This window comes from Hippocampus comes, unplaced genomic scaffold (assembly GCF_001891065.2).
Source record: "Hippocampus comes isolate QL1 unplaced genomic scaffold, H_comes_QL1_v1.1 scaffold249, whole genome shotgun sequence".
NCBI lineage: Eukaryota > Metazoa > Chordata > Actinopteri > Syngnathiformes > Syngnathidae > Hippocampus > Hippocampus comes.
Window position 1 is genome coordinate 1,737,091 of NW_017805035.1, and position 21,206 is coordinate 1,758,296.

A 21,206-nucleotide genomic window follows, 5' to 3' on the forward strand; every position below is an offset into this window, starting at 1 on the left:
CGAGGACGGCGTCATCACCGGCGAGGAGACGAGCCAAAGTGATGAAAAGTGCGACTGACGCGCTGGGCGCCTCAAAAATGAACATTTCTTATCTTCAATAAAAATCATCAGTATAACAGCATGTTAGTTTCTGATTTTATTTATTTATTTGTGTAGAATGACAATGTGAAAACTGTTTATCAGTGTCATCTAACTCTTGAAACCCTAACCTTGGCTTGAAGCCCTCATTCGAAACCCTAACCCAAGCTTGAAATGAAAGCACACAATAATTAGAAACAGTTACCCGTCTTAAAAAAAAAAAAAAAAAAAAAACTGTCCTGGCCTGAAGTCCTACTTGGAAATCCTAACCCCTGATTCAAACTTTAACTTCTTTGAAGCCCTCATTCGAAACCCTAACCCAAGCCTGAATTGAAAGCACACAATAATTAGAAACAATTACCCGTCTTAAAAAAATTTAAAAAAAACTGTCCTGGCCTGAAGCCCAATTTGGAAATCCTAACCCCTGATTCAAACTTTAACTTCAATCCCAATCCATTTTTTCCCGTAATGCAGGCTGTCAAACCTTAATTACAACCCTTCCATTGATTTGTGGAGCACACGAAGTCCACCTGGGGGCACTGCGCGCAGGCAGGACGCTTGGCCGCCCATTGTGGGCGTGGCCACGGGCTTTCAATGTCATAAAAAGGCAACGCGCACTGCACGCGCATACAGACGAATTGACAGACCGATGGGCAGCATGCACAACACAACCAGACCGCACGAATGGACGCAGGTATGGTGGGGGGGTTGGTGGGGGGGGCGCTACCTCGTGACTGACACCTGACAAAAGTAAATCTGCAAGCCAGTGCTCGGTTCTGAATGAGTCCTCAGCGCAGCTGTCATCTGGCGTGTGTGTGTGTGTGTGTGTGTGTGTGTGTGTGCAGGTTCTGAGCGCGTTGCCATGGATCCACGTCGTCATCGCTCTCATCAGGTGACTTGCGATTGTAATACTTTCATCGATTGGTCCCAAGCACTTCTGATGCTCACAGTGGTTCCGATGTGTTGATAGAGCGGCTTCATCGTAACATGAAACGGAACGAATTAAGTTATTCCAAGACAATTGGGCACCTTTATTTCTGCAGCGCATTTCATACACAATGTCCTTCCCATCAATAAAAGTACATTCAAAAGCATTTAGAAACAAAAGAGTGAAAGACCTTTTCAAAGCCAAGTAAAACGAAGCTTCCAACTGAATAGGGATCACCAACCTTTTTGAAAAAAAAAAGACCTAAATCTTGGGTACAGATCAGGGTGATGGGCTACAAATTTGGTACACGGTGGAAATAATATTTGCTCTAATGACTTTTAATCACATTTGTATGATTTATTAACAATGAATCATATTAATTTCTGACACTAGTCATGTTCATGATGTTTCTCTCAATAATTAGGAAACAAAAAATACATGCAACGTTAAAAAAAATTAATAAATTACGTCCCTGACAGTTTTCACATGTTTAAAAGAAGGATTTCGACAACAGTCTATGAACATCACAAATCACCGGTGAGCTATTTTAAGAAAATCCCCGAGGGCTATTCATGTGGTACTTGCGGTCACCACTTTGGTCATCCAAGCACTAGAGGGAGCCCCTGAGACCCACGGTTGCATTGATTCCAAACGCTTCTAATTTTGCCGTCGATGAGTACAGTATTGGCCCCATCACGAAGCAGGCTTCCACTGTCGTTGCAGCGCTCTCTGCTCCGCCTCCATCATCACCTGTGTGACGTCACGGCGCTTGGGCGGGGCCACGTCCGAGGTGAGCACGAAGGCCGAAACAGCGCGTGCGACGCTGACTCGCTGACGTCACTGTGGTTTCGTTGTAGCTGCGACCGCTCATTCACCTGGCGGTGTCCGACCTGCTGCTCGCCCTTTGTGGCCTGCTAGGGGGCGCTCTACTCGTGTGGCACGCCGGCGCCCTCGCTTGGTACCGACTGCATGCCGCACGACAGGTCCCAAAAAGATTATTTGCTCCGTGTGTGTGTGTGTGTGTGTGTGTGTGTGTGTGTGTGTGTGTGTGTGTGTGTGTGTGTGTGTGTGTGTGTCCCAGTCTGGCAACATCAACAAAAACCCGTGTGACCCAAATGTTTTGTTGAGTGTCTGGCACAGGAAGTGTCACATTGTTGGCCGCCTGACACGTTTGTGTGTGTGTGTGTCAGGTTGTGTGCATGGCGTCTTTCTTCTACACGCTCAACTACATGTGGAACGTCTATGCACGTCTGCGTCTCAACTTCTGGTGTGTCCCTCACCAGCTTCCTGCTCAGGTAGCACCTGCGCTGCCCCCACCCAAAACACACACACATAACAAAAACAACAACAAAACAAGATGTGTCCATTTTTAATCAATTAACATTGGTAAAGCTCAAAGTCAATTTCACAAGAGTGTGTCTTCATTGTTATAGATCAAACGATATACAAATAATCCCCGCGCGTTCTCGGCAACCATTTTGTTTTGATTTGACGTGCCATTTTCATCCTCAGATTTCCAAGCGAGCCATCCCGACCACCAACATGACAGCGTTGCTCTCCGGGTGAGTTTGAGCTCGTTAGCGCACTAGCTTGTTAGCCCGTTAGCGTGTGACGTGATGACATGCTCACCTTGTGTCTCGACTCAGCGTGATTCCGCCTCTCCTGATGGCGCCCGTCTTCATCCAAGCACGCGTGGGCAGCTGTGCGGGCAACTGCAGCGACGCCTACAGGTGAGAAAAATGAGCATGCGTGTGCCACCTGGCCTCACGTACATGCGGTTTATGTGTTTTTCCCATGTTGTGTACGTGCACACGCGATGGCAGATGTCTGCTGATGCCCGTCGGCGTGCTTCCTGTCACCGCGGAGCAACCAATCAGAGCCTGCCGCCTGCTACTCGGTTACTGCGGCGCCGTCTTCCTCGCCACCTTCGCCCTCACACTCGTCGGGATGATGGTGAGTCCGTCATGCGGTGTTCCGTAGCACACCGTGCTGATGTCGTGCAGTACGTTACACGCCAACACCTCACGCTAACATAACACGCTTACATTTCACATGACATACCTCCATGTGACATCCTGATGTTATCTGTTAACAGGTCTTTGACAAATAGCATGTCACAGGGTGACGGTAACACACCAGCGGACACGTTAGCATGTCAGGGAATGTGTTACCGTGTACATGCTAATATGTGACACGTCATGCTAGCATGTGCCATCCCATGCCTACTCGCCGTCTTGACACGCTAATACAACACGCTCACACTTCATGTGACTTGCTAAGACTGCCATGTGACATGCTAACACGTCACGTGATTACATACATGTTAGTTGACATGCCCCAGACGTCACATGACACTGTCATTACACACAAGCACATCATGTGATATCCTGAAATCACGTGACACGCTGACATGCCATGCAAGCATTCCAAACGGACACGCGAACCCTTCACGTGACATTCCTCGACCACAATGTGAAAAAGGAGCAATTTTTAATGTGAACCGCGAACATGCCAGGTAACACAATGACGGGCATGACACGCCGACGGCGCCACGTGACGGAGAAACACGCTAACATAGCTTCTCCTGCCCCAGGTGCTCATGGGAAAATCTCGTCAGGTTTACCGGCGTGTGGTGACATCACACGGTTACCTTGGCAACCAGCAGCGGGTGTCCTTCCGGGCGATGGATTTGCGGATGCTGGCGTACTTCCTCTCATTTGCCCTCTGCTGGGGACCAAGTTAGTGCAAACATTACATGTTGAATGTTCACGTATGTGGCTCATTTTCTTCTTATTCCGTCAGTAACGGTAAAGACACTTTTTTTTTTAGAATTTTTTTTGTGCTGTCTTGGTTTCTGATGTAATTGTTTCCCATGCTTGAAGTTGTGTTTTTAAGAAGCGATTGATGATTTCAAATTTGAGAACATGATGTCCGGAGACAAATGGACTCATTTCATCCAACAATTCAAAGACTCATCTGTCAAATTAAATGATTTTCAAAAGTGGGGTACGTCTTTACAGTTACTGATGAAATGATATGAGAAGGACACGCCTATCAACTGTTTGACACGTATGATGTAAGCTTGTTGATTGACAGCCAGTGTTGATGATGTGACATCCTGTCGTTGCATCAGCGGCATCTTTGGTGGCCTTGCGTGCGACGAGGTCATCGTCGGACGTTGAGGGCGTGTGCACTGCGGTCTTGTACGTCACGCAGGTGGGTGACCTTCACCAACATCGCAATCTCCAGACTTTTGGTTGCGAGCGCTCAGTTCAAAGGTCACCCGCGTGTGTCCGTGCGTGGCAGGCCATCACATCGGCGTCGCCGGGCATCCTCCATTTTGCTGCGCTGGCGTGTGGGCGTGGCCCACCGGGACGAACTTTGGCATGGCGCGATGCTCACACGCAGACGCCGCTGCTGCGAGCGCAGAAGAGACCAACGAGGACCTACACAACTTGAGGATCTCGGGCCTGCTCACCCGCCCGCCGCCGTCACATCAACACCTGCAGCCACTTTTGCTTCGATGGTCGGGAAAATCCAACAGCGGCGTGGAGAGCCGAAAGAGGAAAGAGGGCGGGGAGTCCCCCCATGAGGAAAAGGAAGTGAGACAAGTGATCTTTCGTGTTGGGTTGTTGCGTGGCGTCGTCGCTCGGTGGGACTTTTCTTGCCTTTTGGAACTTCTCAGTCCTCGACAAATGTTTCGAGCGGTGGGTGGTTTGCAAATTTTCCCACTCAGTAACACCGAAAAAAATATGAAGCCCTCTCAGTCGCAGTATCATCGGCAACAGTGAAATCGTCAATCAGAAAATGACAACTTTCATTCCTCAACCTGTAATATTAAGAGGAAACTTCAGGAGGGAAAATTTCAATTTATCCACAGGTCAGGTCCAAATATTACAAGGTCAAAACAAAATGACCTGAGACAAGTTGTGATGTTGTGGGACAATAAGAAAAAAATCTGTATCTGGAAAAGTCGTAATTTATGAGAAGAGGGTCAAAATAAAATGGGTACTCCGGTTTCCTCCCACATTCCAAATGTGTTTTTTGTTTAGTTTTTTTGTAATACGAAGAGTGTAGCTGTCTTTGTTTTTGAGTAAACAACATTTTGAAGGCTGTTTTTCGAAGATTATTTGACTCTTTTGTGGTCAAGTGAGTTGAGTGCGCAGCACAAGTTTGAACTTCTAAGTCAAAACCAAACATTAGGATCTTCAGCAACTCCTAAGGGGGCTCACTTGAGCATTTTGCAAGCATAAAATGTCGCCTCACGAACCGTGTCCAGATTCGTCGGCAACTAATCGATCATCAAATGAAGAGGCAAGCGAGTAGAAGGCACATTGATTGACACAACGAATCTTTCGCTGCATTTGGAAGCGACCTTCTCCGACCCGACCCAAGTGGAGCCCACTTGTGCGTGGTTTTTCACGAGCCGACGCCACCTGACCAGACTCCGCCCACTCCTGTCCGGACAACAAAGAATTTACGGTTGAGTGAACCCCGCCATGTTGTCACGACGAGACAAATAGCCCCCCTACGCTCCCCATTCAGTGCTAATGAGCACGCCGGCGTTACGTCAGCCTTGGCGGTTTCAAACAACTTGGCCCCCTTGGCTTCAGTGACATTCACGTGCCTGTTACGTAATCTGCATACCGTGTGAATCACACGTATCCTTCATAGGTGCTTCCCGCCCAAAAAATTGTAACGGCCTTTTCTGGTGCAGCCGAATGCACTTGTGACGCCCCCTTGCGGTGCAGAGAGCACATCACACCTCAATTTTCCAAGCAACCGAATGCAAAAAAGCAAATTAGCAAAAGAAACGAACGTGAAAAGAATAAGAAAACAGAACCAATGATTAGTCAAGTCAAGTCAGATTTGTTTATATATCCCTGAACCACAAAACGCCTCCAAGGGCTTGAAATTTGAACCTTACTTTAAACACCTACTTGAAAGTGTCTGGTGCTTAGTTGGTCCAGTGACCAAAGCTTCGACTCTTCTCTTGCACTGAACTATAAATATCAAATTGTAACAAAAATTTAACCAAGGAAAATCAGAAAATTTTTGAAGAAATGATGTTGAATAATTCATGAAATATAATTTTTAGAATCATTAAACTGGAAGAAAAAAAATCAACAATTCATAAAATTAAAAAAATATTTAAAAAGAAAGAGTGGCAAGTGTGAATCCTCACACGTAAAGACATTTCAGATTTTATTAGACAGTAAAACATCAATCATGGAATCATTGAATAATTGATGAAATCGTAGAAAATATGAAACAACAAGAAGTAAGAAATTTTTGGACCTGAAAAAAAAAAAAAAAGTGGATGCGTAACTTTTGTCCGCCGGTCGGCCGCTAAGTGTTGGTGCGCGTGGCGTCCCAGCTGGCGAAGTTGGCGGAGTCACTCGCACTGACACCGCCGATGGCGGGAAGGTAGGAAAGATGGAGGATCGGGAGCTGGAGCGACATGCGCCGACACATGCTGACCGCAAAAAAAAAAAAAAAACACAACAAGGAACAGGAAGTGATGGTAAGTACAATTAACAGGAAGTGACATCAAGCAGGCTGTACAATTAACAGGAAGTGACGGCTAGCAACAAGTCCAATTAACAGCTGATGTTGAGCAGGAAGTCCCGTTTGAGGTGACGTGACGATGGGGCGAAAGAGGAAGCGTGCGTGTGTGCGCTTACAGCTCAGGCGAGTTGACGTCGCTGTCGGTGACATCATGTGATGTCGTGACGCTACTTCCTGTCTGCCGCTGGCCAAGCTGTGCTTGCCACATGTCACAAAGCTGTATGCTTAGCGTGTGGATTTGTGCATCCAGCTGCCCCAACACACACACACGCACACGCACACGCACACACACACACACACATATCATTTCCAGTTAGTCCTCCACAACACCGGCCTCCATCTTTGTTGCCTCACCTCAATACTTTGAAGTTGCAGCTGCCAATTAAGTTTCTCCCGAGCCCCGCCCCCCACGTCCACCCCGCCGTCGTTGACGTTTGTGTCGATGAGCTGCGAGCACATCGATCGATCGAACGATTCATCGACGGTTTCATGGGGAAAAAGATACATGACAATGGACACCAAAAGTTTATAACGCTCACCTGGCCTCGTAACGTGATGGCGAGGACGATGATGTCGCAGGCGAGTAGCACAACGTTGAGCGTGCAGAAATCCAGGGAAGGATTGTGGGAAAGCAGAGGAAGCGCCGTGGCCGCCCACGTGCTCGTCCACAACACGCATGCCGTGCCCACCCGTGCCCACCACCACACACACGGACTGCCGCTAGCTCCATGACGGTCGGGGAGCAGCAAGGACAGCAAACACCCACACACCTGCAACACACACACAACTCACGAACTGCAGGGTGGGCGAGTGGGTGTCTTTTGCACCTGTCGATAGGATGTGAGTGTGTGCTTGCACCATGAGAGGCACTTTGTATGCGTAGATGGCGGCGGTCCAGGCGTCCATGTCGTTGCCGCTGCAGCATTGGAATGTAATCCACGTGACGACATCCGGATGGATGGAGTCGCTCTGAAAACGGGGTTGAGCGACACTTTGATGCGCTTGAACACACACCGCGCCGAGTGAACGCACGGACTTACCTCCGGTCCGTGTCGCATCTCCACCCGCCCGAGAGGCGCCAGCGTCTGCCAAGCCAACAAAAGGAGCGCATCCACCGGGGTCAAGACCAAGGCCAGGCGGTAGGCGGACGGAACCTTGCCTTCTGACAAACGGCGCCACGTTTGGGCCAAGAGCGACGTTGATGCCAGACTGTGAGACGCCACCAGCAAACACGCGCGCAGCTGCAAACAAAAAGAAAAAAAACAACCAACTGCAGTTGTCAAATCGAGGTGCAGAAAGTCAAAACCCTGACACGGTTTGGATTTGGCCACTCAACGAGAAACGAAACACACCCAGACAACTACAAAGTCAAAAAGGTCAAGCACATCGACGATGACCCGTCAAAGGTCAAACATTTTGAAAACGTCAAAGACGTCAAACATGCTAAAAAATGAAAACCATATCCGAGATGTGAATCGTGTCAATCACCGAGCAGAGCGCGCGCGTCGTCTTGGGGCCCAGAAAGTCATCATCGGGGCCGCCGGCTATGACGGATGTCGCGGAGAGGAAGACGGCCGTTAGCATCAGCAGCAGCACTTCTCGGGCCCGCGCGGCGAAGCGCCGCCAGCCGGCCACCACGCAGAAGACGCTCAGCGAGACGGCGGCCGTTGCCGTGGCCGCGGCGGACAGGCCGCCGTAGACAAGGATGCTGACGCGGCGGCGCTCCACGCGCACTTCCGTGCCGTCTTTGGGCGCCGAAGAAGCTGCAAAATCCAGCAAACGCTTGTTGTCAAGACACGCGTACCCGATCGTCGCAACCGGACGGGCGCCGATCGACGCGTCCGTCACCTTTGAACTTCAGCAGACGCTCGGAGACTCGCAGCTCGCGTGTCTTCATGTCCAACTGGCCCACCAACACTCCAGCGGAGCCTGACAGTCGACACACGTGGGCAACAATCGCAAAAATCACGTCAGCAATCATGGTAACACGCATGTTACGGGTCCACGTCAACATGTGAGCATGCATGTTCACCGATCATGATCCTGTCAACAGGCATACGCACCTTGAGTCTGGATGACGTCAACGGAGGAGCTTCGGCGGCCATGTTGGAAGGAAACGGTCCCCTGAGAAAGAGATGATGATGATGTCATCACAGTCACGTGACTTGATGTGTCATTGCGGTCACACGAGACGCCCGTTGACTCCGCTCTCCACCATCTCCTCACCGTGATGCCTTCAAAGTGGGTGCGCGCGAGGGCGTCCCTCAGGGCACTGGCCGCTTCATCCTCGGTGACCTCGGCGTTTCTGCTGAACTTGTGGCGACGCTTGAGCGCCTCCGTCAGGCCACTCAAAGCTTTGGCCGCCACCCACACGGCATCGTAGGCCAAGGCATGGCGGGGGCTGGCCTGGACCCCCGGGTGGCGCCGAATCTCCTGCAGGTAGGCTCGCTCGAAATCTTCAGGAGTCTGCCCACATACGATGGCGGGCTTTTAAGATTTGTTGAACTTTGCAACAGAGAGGAACATCGGCCCATTAAATCGTGCGCAATCAAAACAAATGACTGACAACCAACCCGTCCAGACACCCCTGGCGTGTCAGAGCGGCCCACGCGCATGACGGGCAGCCAGATGGCGCCGTCCGCCGCCGCCGTGATCTCATCGGACGTGCAGCTCGTAGCCTGAAAACTGGGCCTCCATCTTGGGTCTCCACCCGCCACAATCCACTGATGGTGCGCACCAAACATCTTCAGCCTGGATGCCTGAACACGCCGTCAACACGCCACTGACACGCCGTTGCGATCATGTCGTCAACACGTTCAAAGAATGTTCAACTTACGCAGCAGAAGACTGGAGAGAGGGAACCTTCATCGGGTTGGGTGAGAGTGACGATGACGATGCGCACGTCACGCTCCTGTAGAATCGCTTGTAACTTGGTGATGTCACATCACGTGACTTTGTAACGTTAACATATCGTAAACATGTGGTACGCCCTTTTGTGGCGTATGGGAACATGATCATGAGTCATGTTATGTCATTTTGCGTATCGCTGGCGTCAGTTTTGTTTCTTTTGACAAATGTTGATGTCATGTGAGTGGTTGAACAAACATCCTGTTTTGGCGGTATCCCTTATAGGGGCCGATTTTGGTGGCACAAGGATAACGGCCCGACGGGACGCCAGCGTTCTGCTTTTTCACTTCACTCGAGCAGCACCAAATCTGCTAATTTGGGCAAGTTAAGGTTGGCAAGCAAAGCGCACCTTCATGTCCACGAGGCCCCTGCAGTTGTGGTCCGGGAGGGTCGTCACGGAAACCAGACGGATGTCGGCCATCGTCATCCGACTCTTCAAGTCCTTAGTCATCTAAACGAGGGAGGGAGTGCGACACCACGTCAGAGGGTGCGTCACTTTGGGCCTTTGTGCATTTTGTTTTCTAGTCTTATTTGAACCTTTGGCTTTTGTGGAACTATTTGAACTATTTCCGATGTATTTTAAGTGTCGCACTACCTGTATGTATTATTATTGCATTCAGTGGGTGCCTTAAAAAAATTTGAAACATTGAAAAATGTCAGTTTAAAGACACTGTAAAGTGAATTCTAAATTTTTCTAAATATATTTGACATATTTGACGATACTTGCTGAAAATATGCAAAAACTATGGAGCACTTCATTGCAGAGATAGATTTAGCCTCCCAAAATCCATATCGGCCAGGCACTAATTTGATCTATTTTCGGACTTCTTCTTTTTTCATCAACAATACCCTGCTCTCTGTTGTGTCTTTTCACTTTACATTAACTTTAAGCTGGAACCACAACGAAATCTATCCAACTGGCTCGCTTTGTTGTATGTGTGGGGGTGAAAGTATCAACGACCAAGCAAAATACAAGAATTTACGCATCCAATGATCGGAAAAACAACAAGTCCAAGCTCGAAATCAGTCCTGTCGGGCCGAGCGAGTGGGGAAGAGAAGGGAGCCTCTGGTCTGACCTCGTCGTTTGCTCAACATCCCACCAGACGGGGGCGCCAAAGGGCATCACTTACCTCCGAGGATGACTCTCCGGCCACGAGGCCGACTCGCGTCCAGCCGAAGCGCCGCAGCAGCTCGACAGCCGCCCGATTGACAGCTCGACCCGACGGCGCCAAGGTGAACACGTTCCCGTGCCGTTTCCCGCCGGACAGCCGGGACGCCTCATCGCCGTAAGACACCTGGACAGGAAGTGACACGTTGAGACCTGACGATAACTTTGCAGCCCCTCCAGCCCCTCCTCAAGTGCCCGAACTGGAAAACAACCCCCAAAAGGACCTGAACCATCCGGAGAGCTGGCAGAGCGCCAGCTAGCCGAGTTGCCACTGCGGGACACGCCCCTCCGAGCAGGAGCAGGTACTTTGGCCCCGCCCAGATCGCATCAAAGAGAGATTTAAGGGACGATGACAGGTCACACTGAAACAAACATAAAAATACTGGCTGCCATGGCTGTCACATATAATACAATAATGTCAGCGCATGTTCAATGGTCACATGAACAAGCGTGGACAACATTCGTGGCAACACGTGAACATACACGTCCAGATCAGATTAATATACAACGTTCAACCTCAACCGACATTGAATGTTAATGCTCATGTCAACATTTAGATGAACATAAGTGAACGAACATGCATGGTCAACAATCATGCTAACACATGAACCTGTGTCGTCATCAGTGATGTCAACACATGAATGTGCATGGTCAACCACCACGTGAACATAGTACCATGCCAATGGTCATGTGGATCCCTGTGGCCACACAATGACGCGGATGGCGCCCACCCACCTGTGCATGTATCGCGTCCAGTTGCATGTGGTAATCCCCGAGGGGCGCCGGTTGTCTCTCGAGGTCCTCGAGAGCCATGCGGACGGCCAGCGTCAGGCCGGCGGCGCTGGCATTGGCTCCTCCCCCGCCTGAAGGCCCCGGAAGCATCCACAGGACAGGAAGCGGGTGGCCTGTGACCCCCGGCGTTGGCACAGAGTCTGTCGAAGCGCCACACAGGACCAACAGGAACCCGAGGAGTTTGAGTCGCCGCCAAAGGAGCGGCATCCCGGGCAAGCGTGTCCTGCCTGCTGGCCTGAAAATTTGAGCAGCGGATCAAAGGATCAGGATGCGGATCAGAGTCGTCACCATGGCGACGGCTCACACCGCCACCTGGACCTCTTCACTGGACATTTTGAAAAAGATTTGCTATTGCTGTATTAACTGTAAAACAGTCTGAATCTGTACTTTATTGACTGTTAGCTTCCTTAACATGTTGACATGGAGCCAGTTAATTGCATTCTCACATCAGCATTTGCATGCTGGGCGGGAACCAGGTAACTACATACCATTTCTAAATTTACATGTTGACATGGAACCGGTTTGCACGCTGGGTGGGAACCTGTTAACTAGATTAGATTGTTGACATTAGCATGTCAACATTAGCAAGTTGATGTAAATACGACTAGCTAGATCAGCATGACTAAATTAGTATTTTGAGATGGATGCAGGCTAGCGGCATTAGCTGGTCACCCTACCAATTAGCATTGGTATGTTGACATGAAAACAATTAGTCGGATTAACATGTTAGCATTGGCATGTAGACATGAAAACAATTAGTCGCATTAACATGTTAGCATCTCTGCGGTGAGGAATATTAGCATTTTTATGAGGAATCAGTTAGCGACATTAGCACGTGTACATTTGCGAAGGCACCAGTTAGCTGCATTAGCACATCATGATAAGACCGATTGCTACATTTGCCTGTCAACATTAGCATGTTGTCACAAAACCAACGAGGATTAACCTCACTTTCAATGCTGACTGAGCTGACCGCAGAGTTTTTGTACGACTCTGGAGAAGGTGTGATTCGCTCCAAATTCTGAGCTCTGCTGTTGTCAGACAGTGGAGAAGACGGCCCGCGCTTGTGAATACACATATTTATTGTAAAAGAGGTAGAGAGAATACAGGTGTTTCACTGTACAGAAAAAAGGACAACAGTTATCATTCACACACAAGCCTGTTATAAAAACAACAAAAGCAGAAACTCAAAAAATATATTTCATACACACACAAGCCTGTTGAAAAAAAAACCCCAACAAAATCAGAAAAAAAAGATAAACAACATACAAAGTCTTTGGATTTTCTCTATTGCCCTCATTCGCTCTCTTCAAGTCATCCAACAGCAACATTGTCAGTACTCTAGTCTATGTTGAACTTTTCGTGTGCTTCAAACCAGAAAAATGCAATCGGTACATACACACACACACACACACACTTAAAATGTTAGTGAAAAATGACAACCCCTGATGGCAATATTAATAAGAAATCACACCCTGCATGCACACGACACAAACTTCCACCTCCACTCAAAAAACAGAAAAAAAAAAAAAAAGCACAAAAGCCAAGAAGGGAAAATGAAAAGAAGCGCGATTGAGTGGGGCAGTGAGTGTGATGTCATTCGTTCTGTCTTTGTCACTCCTCAATCTTTTTGTCTGGCAAAGCTGGCAGAGGAGGGGGGTGCTATTGTGTGTTGGGGCTGGGGTAGATCAGTCCGAGTTGTCTGACTGGTCGCTGTGGGGTGGGGAGGTCCCTGGCGGGGGCGAGCTTCGAGCCTGCCAGCTCCCGTTGGCCTGACGACGACACACAAAGACAGGGAGGAAATCTGAGCAAAGATTGTGTTGCCTATTTTTTTTTTTTTTACACATGCACATCATTTTTGCTTCAACTGTTTTTTTCCCAAAATGCAAAGAAAACATTTTGAAATATATGATTTTGGAAAAAATACAACAGGAAAAGGTTTGGTGCTGCCTGTTTGTGCAAATGAAAGATGTTTTTATATTGTCTCTTCAAATATTTGGTTTAATTTATATATATTTGTAACTTGTTATTTTTGAATAAATTAAAGTATTTTTTGTTGAATTTATATTGCTTGCATTTTATGTATCGATTCAACTTCTATTTTTTTTGTATATTTCATTTCCCTGAGGATATTCCTATCTATGTGTTTTTTTTTAGATCACAATCAATTTGACGTTATGGATGAAATAAACGTGAACTGTAGAAAAGGTCAAACGTTGCAGGAAAAGGAATGAGGGACGCGCGTGTGGAAATGAAAATGCTTGTGGTGGTGGCGGCGGCACCGCGTACCTGCACCCCCATTTGGTAGGCGGCCTCCCCGTTGACAGGCGGGACCCCGAGGAACAGGTCGGCGGAGAAGGACCCCGACCCTGAAAGCGCACACACCAAATCATCTCACCATGCACACTGCACCCTTCGCTACTTGCACATTCACATATTGGCAGCTACTCTTTTGTTTGGGACCATGTCCTCAGTTCTCCATGGCCAGTAGTTTATTTCCATTTGTCTTATACTGCCCCCAGGTGGCCAGGGCAGACACACCAGAATGAGCAGCATTCACCGCGTCATTCTTTTGAATTCTATTTCATCATGTTTTTCCGATTAGAACTGCACTTAATAATGCGCCAAACATAGTGTCACTTTGCATCGCTGCCCTTGTTTGATTCCGTGGTCCGCTGCTGATGGTCCGAATCTATCAAGGCTAGCTGAAGGTAGCAACATATTGCTGTATCCAGTTCAACGTGTGTCGGTCGCTGTTCTTTGTTTTTGTGTGTCGTCACAAACATCCTGTTCCTGACAGCTTGTCTCACTGATAAAACTCTCCTTTGGCAGCTGCGACTTTGAAATGTGGACCGCCCCAAATTCACTTCTCACCGCGATAATCCATTCGACGAGCACAAAGGAAGCGGCGTACCTGTTGAGTTGGGCGTGTGTGGCGAGTCGTCGCCTTGTCTCGCTCCCAAAGCGTTCTTCATGGCGTACAGGTTGGCCTCCTCTTGGAACTTGCCAATGTTTTTCTTGTAGCGGATTCTCTTGTTGCCGAACCAGTTGGAGACCTGCCGGAAAAGAACGAAGCGCAGTGAACCAAGTTACACAGAATACAAGAATGGAATATATGTCAAATTAAGTCCGACTCAAGTCCCACTTGCCACACCAGACAACAGTTCCACCAATGGAAAGCAGAAAACTGCTTGCGCCTCAAATTGACCACATTTCATGTTGAAAAATCTATACAAATATATCCAACAAAGCATGCAAAAAAATCTAATAATAAAGAAAGAGAGAGAGAGAGAGATAGTTTGGAGGATTAACCTCACTTTCAATGCTGACTGAGCTGACCGCAGAGTTTTTGTACGACTCTGGAGAAGGTGTGATTCGCTCCAAATTCTGAGCTCTGCTGTTGTCAGACAGTGGAGAAGACGGCCCGCGCTTGTGAATACACATATTTATTGTAAAAGAGGTAGAGAGAATACAGGTGTTTCACTGTACAGAAAAAAGGACAACAGTTATCATTCACACACAAGCCTGTTATAAAAACAACAAAAGCAGAAACTCAAAAAATATATTTCATACACACACAAGCCTGTTGAAAAAAAAACCCCAACAAAATCAGAAAAAAAAAGATAAACAACATACAAAGTCTTTGGATTTTCTCTATTGCCCTCATTCGCTCTCTTCAAGTCATCCAACAGCAACATTGTCAGTACTCTAGTCTATGTTGAACTTTTCGTGTGCTTCAAACCAGAAAAATGCAATCGGTACATACACACACACACACACACTTAAAATGTTAGTGGAAAATGACAACCCCTGATGGCAATATTAATAAGAAATCACACCCTGCATGCACACGACACAAACTTCCACCTCCACTCAAAAAACAGAAAAAAAAAAAAAAAGCACAAAAGCCAAGAAGGGAAAATGAAAAGAAGCGCGATTGAGTGGGGCAGTGAGTGTGATGTCATTCGTTCTGTCTTTGTCACTCCTCAATCTTTTTGTCTGGCAAAGCTGGCAGAGGAGGGGGGTGCTATTGTGTGTTGGGGCTGGGGTAGATCAGTCCGAGTGGTCTGACTGGTCGCGGTGGGGTGGGGAGGTCCCTGGCGGGGGCGAGCTTCGAGCCTGCCAGCTCCCGTTGGCCTGACGACGACACACAAAGACAGGGAGGAAATCTGAGCAAAGATTGTGTTGCCTATTTTTTTTTTTTTTACACATGCACATCATTTTTGCTTCAACTGTTTTTTTCCCAAAATGCAAAGAAAACATTTTGAAATATATGATTTTGGAAAAAATACAACAGGAAAAGGTTTGGTGCTGCCTGTTTGTGCAAATGAAAGATGTTTTTATATTGTCTCTTCAAATATTTGGTTTAATTTATATATATTTGTAACTTGTTATTTTTGAATAAATTAAAGTATTTTTTGTTGAATTTATATTGCTTGCATTTTATGTATCGATTCAACTTCTATTTTTTTTGTATATTTCATTTCCCTGAGGATATTCCTATCTATGTGTTTTTTTTTAGATCACAATCAATTTGACGTTATGGATGAAATAAACGTGAACTGTAGAAAAGGTCAAACGTTGCAGGAAAAGGAATGAGGGACGCGCGTGTGGAAATGAAAATGCTTGTGGTGGTGGCGGCGGCACCGCGTACCTGCACCCCCATTTGGTAGGCGGCCTCCCCGTTGACAGGCGGGACCCCGAGGAACAGGTCGGCGGAGAAGGACCCCGACCCTGAAAGCGCACACACCAAATCATCTCACCATGCACACTGCACCCTTCGCTACTTGCACATTCACATATTGGCAGCTACTCTTTTGTTTGGGACCATGTCCTCAGTTCTCCATGGCCAGTAGTTTATTTCCATTTGTCTTATACTGCCCCCAGGTGGCCAGGGCAGACACACCAGAATGAGCAGCATTCACCGCGTCATTCTTTTGAATTCTATTTCATCATGTTTTTCCGATTAGAACTGCACTTAATAATGCGCCAAACATAGTGTCACTTTGCATCGCTGCCCTTGTTTGATTCCGTGGTCCGCTGCTGATGGTCCGAATCTATCAAGGCTAGCTGAAGGTAGCAACATATTGCTGTATCCAGTTCAACGTGTGTCGGTCGCTGTTCTTTGTTTTTGTGTGTCGTCACAAACATCCTGTTCCTGACAGCTTGTCTCACTGATAAAACTCTCCTTTGGCAGCTGCGACTTTGAAATGTGGACCGCCCCAAATTCACTTCTCACCGCGATAATCCATTCGACGAGCACAAAGGAAGCGGCGTACCTGTTGAGTTGGGCGTGTGTGGCGAGTCGTCGCCTTGTCTCGCTCCCAAAGCGTTCTTCATGGCGTACAGGTTGGCCTCCTCTTGGAACTTGCCAATGTTTTTCTTGTAGCGGATTCTCTTGTTGCCGAACCAGTTGGAGACCTGCCGGAAAAGAACGAAGCGCAGTGAACCAAGTTACACAGAATACAAGAATGGAATATATGTCAAATTAAGTCCGACTCAAGTCCCACTTGCCACACCAGACAACAGTTCCACCAATGGAAAGCAGAAAACTGCTTGCGCCTCAAATTGACCACATTTCATGTTGAAAAATCTATACAAATATATCCAACAAAGCATGCAAAAAAATCTAATAATAAAGAAAGAGAGAGAGAGAGAGATAGTTTGGGACTTTGGACTGTCACCGCAGCCTCGCTGTACCTGAGAGACGGTGATCCCGCACTGTTTGGCGAGTTCTTCTTTGGCTTCTTCGCTCGGGTACGGGTTGGAGAGGTGTGAATAGAAGTACTCGTTGAGCACCTCGGTAGCCTGCTTGCTGAAGTTTCGCCTCTTACGCCTGACGGGACATAAAAATGGCCGTTGAGCAGCCCACGGCAGACCGATGGCCGACGTTTGTAAAGGTGTAAGGTACGGCTAGCGTTGCGGCGCAGAGCGCTCACCTGGCATCCAGGAAGCGCGACCTGAGGATCATGACGGCCTCGCAGGTGCTCTGCTTGAGCTGCGTCTGGATGGAGCTGAACTTGCGGTGGATGATGCCGACCATGCGCTCGATCTCGCGCGGCGTGACGGGACGCGTGCGCGACTGTTCCCGCAGCAGGTTCATCACATGGGTGGTGAACTCCGTGCACGCCTGCGCCGGACCACAAATGTTCACATGTGACGGCCACAAGTGACCGGTCGAAAGATGGACTTGGAACAGGCAATTCTACTGTAATTTCCTGACGCCCAAGTCACTCACTGAGCCGAGCCTTAACACGGGTAGAACAGAATATACGGCATCAAACATGAAGATTGTGACCCGAAGGTGACAATATTACCAGCATCTCACATTCGGCCCACAACTTCCATATTGCTATGAAACGTACTATTTAGATAGGATGGCGGCGTACCTGCTCGTATTTCTCCAGCTCGGTGTGGTAGATGCCGCGTATCTGGCCCAGCTTGCTTTTGTAGTCCGAGTGCTCCAGGGAGCTGTCTGGCGACATGCCGCCCGAGCTGGTGGCCGCCGAAACGGCCGCGGCCGCCCCGCCACCCTTCTCTGGACCTGCCACGCCCTCGGCCAGCAGCATGTTGTCCAGACGCACCAACTGGGGGTCCTGAGGCTCCTCCTCTTGGTTGTTCCTCATGGACAGGCCTGTGGACAGACCAGCCGCGCACGACTCGTCACTTCCACTTCTGTCGAGTCCCATTTATCGTGGAGAATTGTTCAGAGAAGACATTACGGGTATTTTGAAATGGGCTGAAATGAATTGCATCGTACTCCCTAATCACTCTTGAGGGATTTTTATATTTCAGTCATTACTCAAATGAAAATCTTGTCAAGAGACCATCCACGTTGACAGGATTGCAGCTAGCGGCTGGCGTTGCGAGCGGCGAATGCTGGAGCTGCCGCTAAACACTGGCAGCAGGCGCCGTACAATACAGAGTCAGCGTCATTAAGTTGCCTTTTAGTGACTGAACTTTATTTCAGGACGTGTTTTTTTTTAAGTCTATTTGTGACGCACTATTAATGCCCCAAACGGAGTCTGGAAGATGACTCAAACCAGGCGCTACGTCTCGACACACGGCCGGGCAGAACTTTGAAATAAAAGTGTCCTAGGCAATGCTGTCCATATATTATTTGCTCGGGTAAGGTTTTATTTTTAAGTTTCTTTTCTTGTCACCACTTTGTAGGCATCTTCCTGTCACAAATAGCACAAAACTATTGTTGCTGCTGTTAGCATGATTTCTTCCCGACATTGTACGGAAAAATAAACGGGTATCAAAGGCAGAAAAATGTCCCGAGAATTTTTTTCTTGAACCGAGGTACGTGAATGACTCCAAGACCCGTTTCAACCCCACTTGATGACTACTTTTCAACATGCATTGTGCGATACAAAGAGGGCATGAAATGAAGGGGTAACCTATACTCACTAAACATTCCAACAGCACTCGAGAGCCGATGTGAAGTGACTCCCAACCTCGCCTGAAAGAACGAGTATGAGTCGTTTCGTGTGTGCATTATGCTAAACGTGTGTTTGGTCAGCTGTTGTCTCTTTTGAAAGCCAATGTTTGAAAAGGGGTGGAGCTTACTGGCTGCTGATGAGAGAAGCCCACAAACACACACAAGCATGACAAAGGTAAGAGAAGTGTGTGCGTGCGTATACCTGTCTTTTCTTTGATTTCACACAGCACACTGAACAGAGCGGGCTTCATTCTGTGACAGTTGAGCGCATGTTTCCTGTGACCACAACAGCAAAGACACGAGGCAGTTAAGCATCGTATTCAAAGACAGGAGATTAATTCAAGGTGACGGTACAGAGATGGATAAACACTAACTGATGAAACGTAGCCAAAGGAAGCGCCTTGACTGACAAACAAGGAATTGGCCGTTAATAAAACGATTAAAAAATATCCAGAATGTCGAGTACGGTTCTTGAGAACTCGCCAAGTACAGTCTTCCTAAGAAAGTACGCGGGAAGAAGAAGGCAAGTCTCTTTGTATGTCAGAATGGCGATGTATGTGGCATATTTTTCTGACCAAGTTTTCACAAGTATCCAACCAATGCATCTTTAGTTGAAGCTAATACACAAGACCAACTGAGTTCTTGCCTTCTTCAGAGTTTCAATTGGAATAGGACTTGGACCGTGACAAATGACGTTTGACAACTTTGCCAATTTTTCAAAGCTCCCACCTCCGGTTCTTTCTGGAAACACTCGGGGAACATCGGCGTATATCCAGAGGTGTCTGCTTCTCGCTGTTTTTGTGAAATTTTGTGGAGAAATTATTGGATCATGGTGGCAAAATCCTTACGTGAGAACCAATCGGACGTTACTTTTCAAATCAAGTAACCATTAAAGTAACTGTTACTTTTTCCAAGGTAACTGGGGAAACACTGGAAATATTAAAATAAGCAAGATTCAATTCTCAAGGGACCTAAAAAGTTCTAACAACACAGGCACTGGAAGTCAGTACTAAGCAGGCTAATTTGCTTAGCAAGCTTAGAGGTAGGTGAGTGCTCACAGAAATACGGAATAAGTTGGTAAGCAATGAGCAGCGCGCTGACAGGACGCAAGCTACGAACTGAGCCCCTCGCGGAATGTTCACAGAAATGTAAAACAAGTTGTTGGAAAAAAAACAAAACAAACCAACAAAACATGCTGCTCCTGTTAGCAGCGGGCTAAGTGCTAACAACACAGACGCTGACAGCCACAGGATCTCGCTTGTCAACACAAGCGGCTCGAACGGGCAACACGCGAGAGCCTGGAAGCGTTATAGGAATTATTTCTACGAATTATCTCGGGCATTAAAGATGTTGAGTCAATAAAATGGGGTTTAATACAGCTTGGCGGCCGCCGTTCGCGTCTTAGCGTTCGTTCGTTAGCTTAGCCGAGCAAGCTAACAATGGCTACCTTCCAGGTTAGCTCCAGTACAGGCGACCCCCCCCCCAACAAAACAAAAAAAAAGCAAAAATTTAATTATTATTCAATTCGTCCACATATATTCACGTTTTAATATTTGACAGCGTGTAGTTGGAAGCGAACTGTTAGCACGTGGCTAAAGGCTACAAACAATCAATGCAAGTTGGAACAAACTTAAGTTTGTCAATCGAGACCGTCAAAAATAAAGTTGGTCAAATTCCAACGAAATCGTTGACTGACTTTGCCTGCGCCTCGTCCAGACTTTGGTCGGTGATAGTCATAATCTGGTGCAGGATGTCGCCGATGTCCCGGCGGACTTCGTGTCCGTTCTCGGCGCCGTTCTCCAGGCCCGCCGGCGGCTCGTCGGCGGGGCGATGGTGCGGCGGCGGCGGCGGCGGCGGCAGCGGAGGGGCTCGGTGAGCCATCCCGGGGTGGCCGCTCAGGGGGAGGCCCCGGCCGTTGGAGGCCCCGTTGGCCGTCAAAGGCTGCTGCGGCTGCTGCTGCAACATCTCGTCGAGCGACGCGCAGTGGCGGCGACCTCGACTGCTGCTGCTGGCCGACTGAGCGCACCAGCGCCACCGCTCCGTCGCACCCGCACTCCACCAGGCGGCCACCAGCCGGCAGGCATCGCGGCCAGACGCCTCCTAGCGGCAGGAACCAGGAGCTACACGACTCTCTTCGCCAGTGGCAGTCGTTGCTTCGTTTCTCCAACGAATTTAATTACTCAATTAAAAAAAAAGTATTCTTTGGCGTTCAGCTCGACATGACACTGGGCATTGTTTCACTGTGTACGGTAACTGTTTTTATGTCTTGAATGGATTGTTTCAACTGTCTTTGTTTTTCGGTCTGACTTGATTTGCAAGCA

General features: G+C 48.1%; 3 protein-coding genes across 5 annotated transcripts; 1 reads left to right on the plus strand and 2 right to left on the minus strand.

The window, feature by feature from the left end:
- The first annotated feature begins 728 nt into the window (after positions 1-728).
- On the plus strand, positions 729-4,957 carry tmem116 (transmembrane protein 116). Its single transcript, XM_019863612.1, has 11 exons — positions 729-772; positions 924-970; positions 1,730-1,796; positions 1,864-1,989; positions 2,197-2,301; positions 2,519-2,568; positions 2,653-2,736; positions 2,830-2,959; positions 3,600-3,744; positions 4,140-4,222; positions 4,313-4,957. The coding sequence occupies exons 1-11, from the start codon at positions 737-739 to the stop codon at positions 4,463-4,465; spliced, it is 1,026 nt and encodes a 341-aa protein (XP_019719171.1). The 5' UTR covers positions 729-736; the 3' UTR covers positions 4,466-4,957.
- A 1,296-nt stretch (positions 4,958-6,253) lies between these two features.
- Positions 6,254-11,814, minus strand: LOC109512203 (gamma-aminobutyric acid type B receptor subunit 2-like). The gene is made up of 16 exons (XM_019863766.1): positions 11,385-11,814; positions 10,874-11,011; positions 10,612-10,776; positions 9,831-9,932; positions 9,411-9,485; positions 9,148-9,333; positions 8,801-9,040; positions 8,638-8,698; positions 8,423-8,503; positions 8,063-8,337; positions 7,615-7,815; positions 7,433-7,543; positions 7,114-7,344; positions 6,929-7,021; positions 6,691-6,824; positions 6,254-6,482 (listed from the first exon to the last, which is right to left on the minus strand). The coding sequence occupies exons 1-16, from the start codon at positions 11,646-11,648 to the stop codon at positions 6,356-6,358; spliced, it is 2,484 nt and encodes an 827-aa protein (XP_019719325.1). The 5' UTR covers positions 11,649-11,814; the 3' UTR covers positions 6,254-6,355.
- Positions 11,815-12,504: 690 nt separating this feature from the next.
- pbx2 (pre-B-cell leukemia homeobox 2) lies at positions 12,505-20,964 on the minus strand. 3 transcript variants are annotated; one of them, XM_019863760.1, is made up of 8 exons: positions 20,582-20,963; positions 19,088-19,161; positions 17,831-18,075; positions 17,381-17,571; positions 17,142-17,277; positions 16,721-16,862; positions 16,096-16,175; positions 12,505-13,213 (listed from the first exon to the last, which is right to left on the minus strand). In XM_019863760.1, the coding sequence occupies exons 1-8, from the start codon at positions 20,848-20,850 to the stop codon at positions 13,130-13,132; spliced, it is 1,221 nt and encodes a 406-aa protein (XP_019719319.1). In that variant the 5' UTR covers positions 20,851-20,963; the 3' UTR covers positions 12,505-13,129. The 3 variants fall into 3 exon arrangements, with proteins under 3 accessions (XP_019719319.1, XP_019719318.1, XP_019719317.1); XM_019863759.1 differs by lacking the exon at positions 12,505-13,213 and adding an exon at positions 14,871-15,578 and having other exon boundaries at positions 16,096-16,179; positions 16,728-16,862; positions 20,582-20,964; XM_019863758.1 differs by lacking the exon at positions 12,505-13,213 and adding an exon at positions 14,871-15,578.
- Between the last annotated feature and the right edge of the window lie 242 nt (positions 20,965-21,206).

Bases quoted from the DNA above. Each gene is read 5' to 3' on its own strand.
- tmem116 (XM_019863612.1), top strand. From the start codon at position 737: ATGCACAACACAACCAGACCGCACGAATGGACGCAG. The intron at 1,990-2,196 runs GTCCCAAAAAGA...TGTGTGTGTCAG, and splicing joins GACTGCATGCCGCACGACAG to GTTGTGTGCATGGCGTCTTT. The intron at 4,223-4,312 runs GTGGGTGACCTT...CGTGCGTGGCAG, and splicing joins CGGTCTTGTACGTCACGCAG to GCCATCACATCGGCGTCGCC.
- LOC109512203 (XM_019863766.1), bottom strand. From the start codon at position 11,648: ATGCCGCTCCTTTGGCGGCGACTCAAACTCCTCGGGTTCCTGTTGGTC. The intron at 6,825-6,928 runs GTGAGGCAACAA...GTGTTGGGGCAG, and splicing joins TGCAACTTCAAAGTATTGAG to CTGGATGCACAAATCCACAC. The intron at 6,483-6,690 runs GTAAGCGCACAC...TTTTGCGGTCAG, and splicing joins GACGTCAACTCGCCTGAGCT to CATGTGTCGGCGCATGTCGC.
- pbx2 (XM_019863760.1), bottom strand. From the start codon at position 20,850: ATGTTGCAGCAGCAGCCGCAGCAGCCTTTGACGGCCAACGGGGCCTCC. The intron at 19,162-20,581 runs GTCAGTCAACGA...TTGTGGTCACAG, and splicing joins CTGGACGAGGCGCAGGCAAA to GAAACATGCGCTCAACTGTC. The intron at 17,278-17,380 runs GTGAGCGCTCTG...ATGTCCCGTCAG, and splicing joins TCGCGCTTCCTGGATGCCAG to GCGTAAGAGGCGAAACTTCA.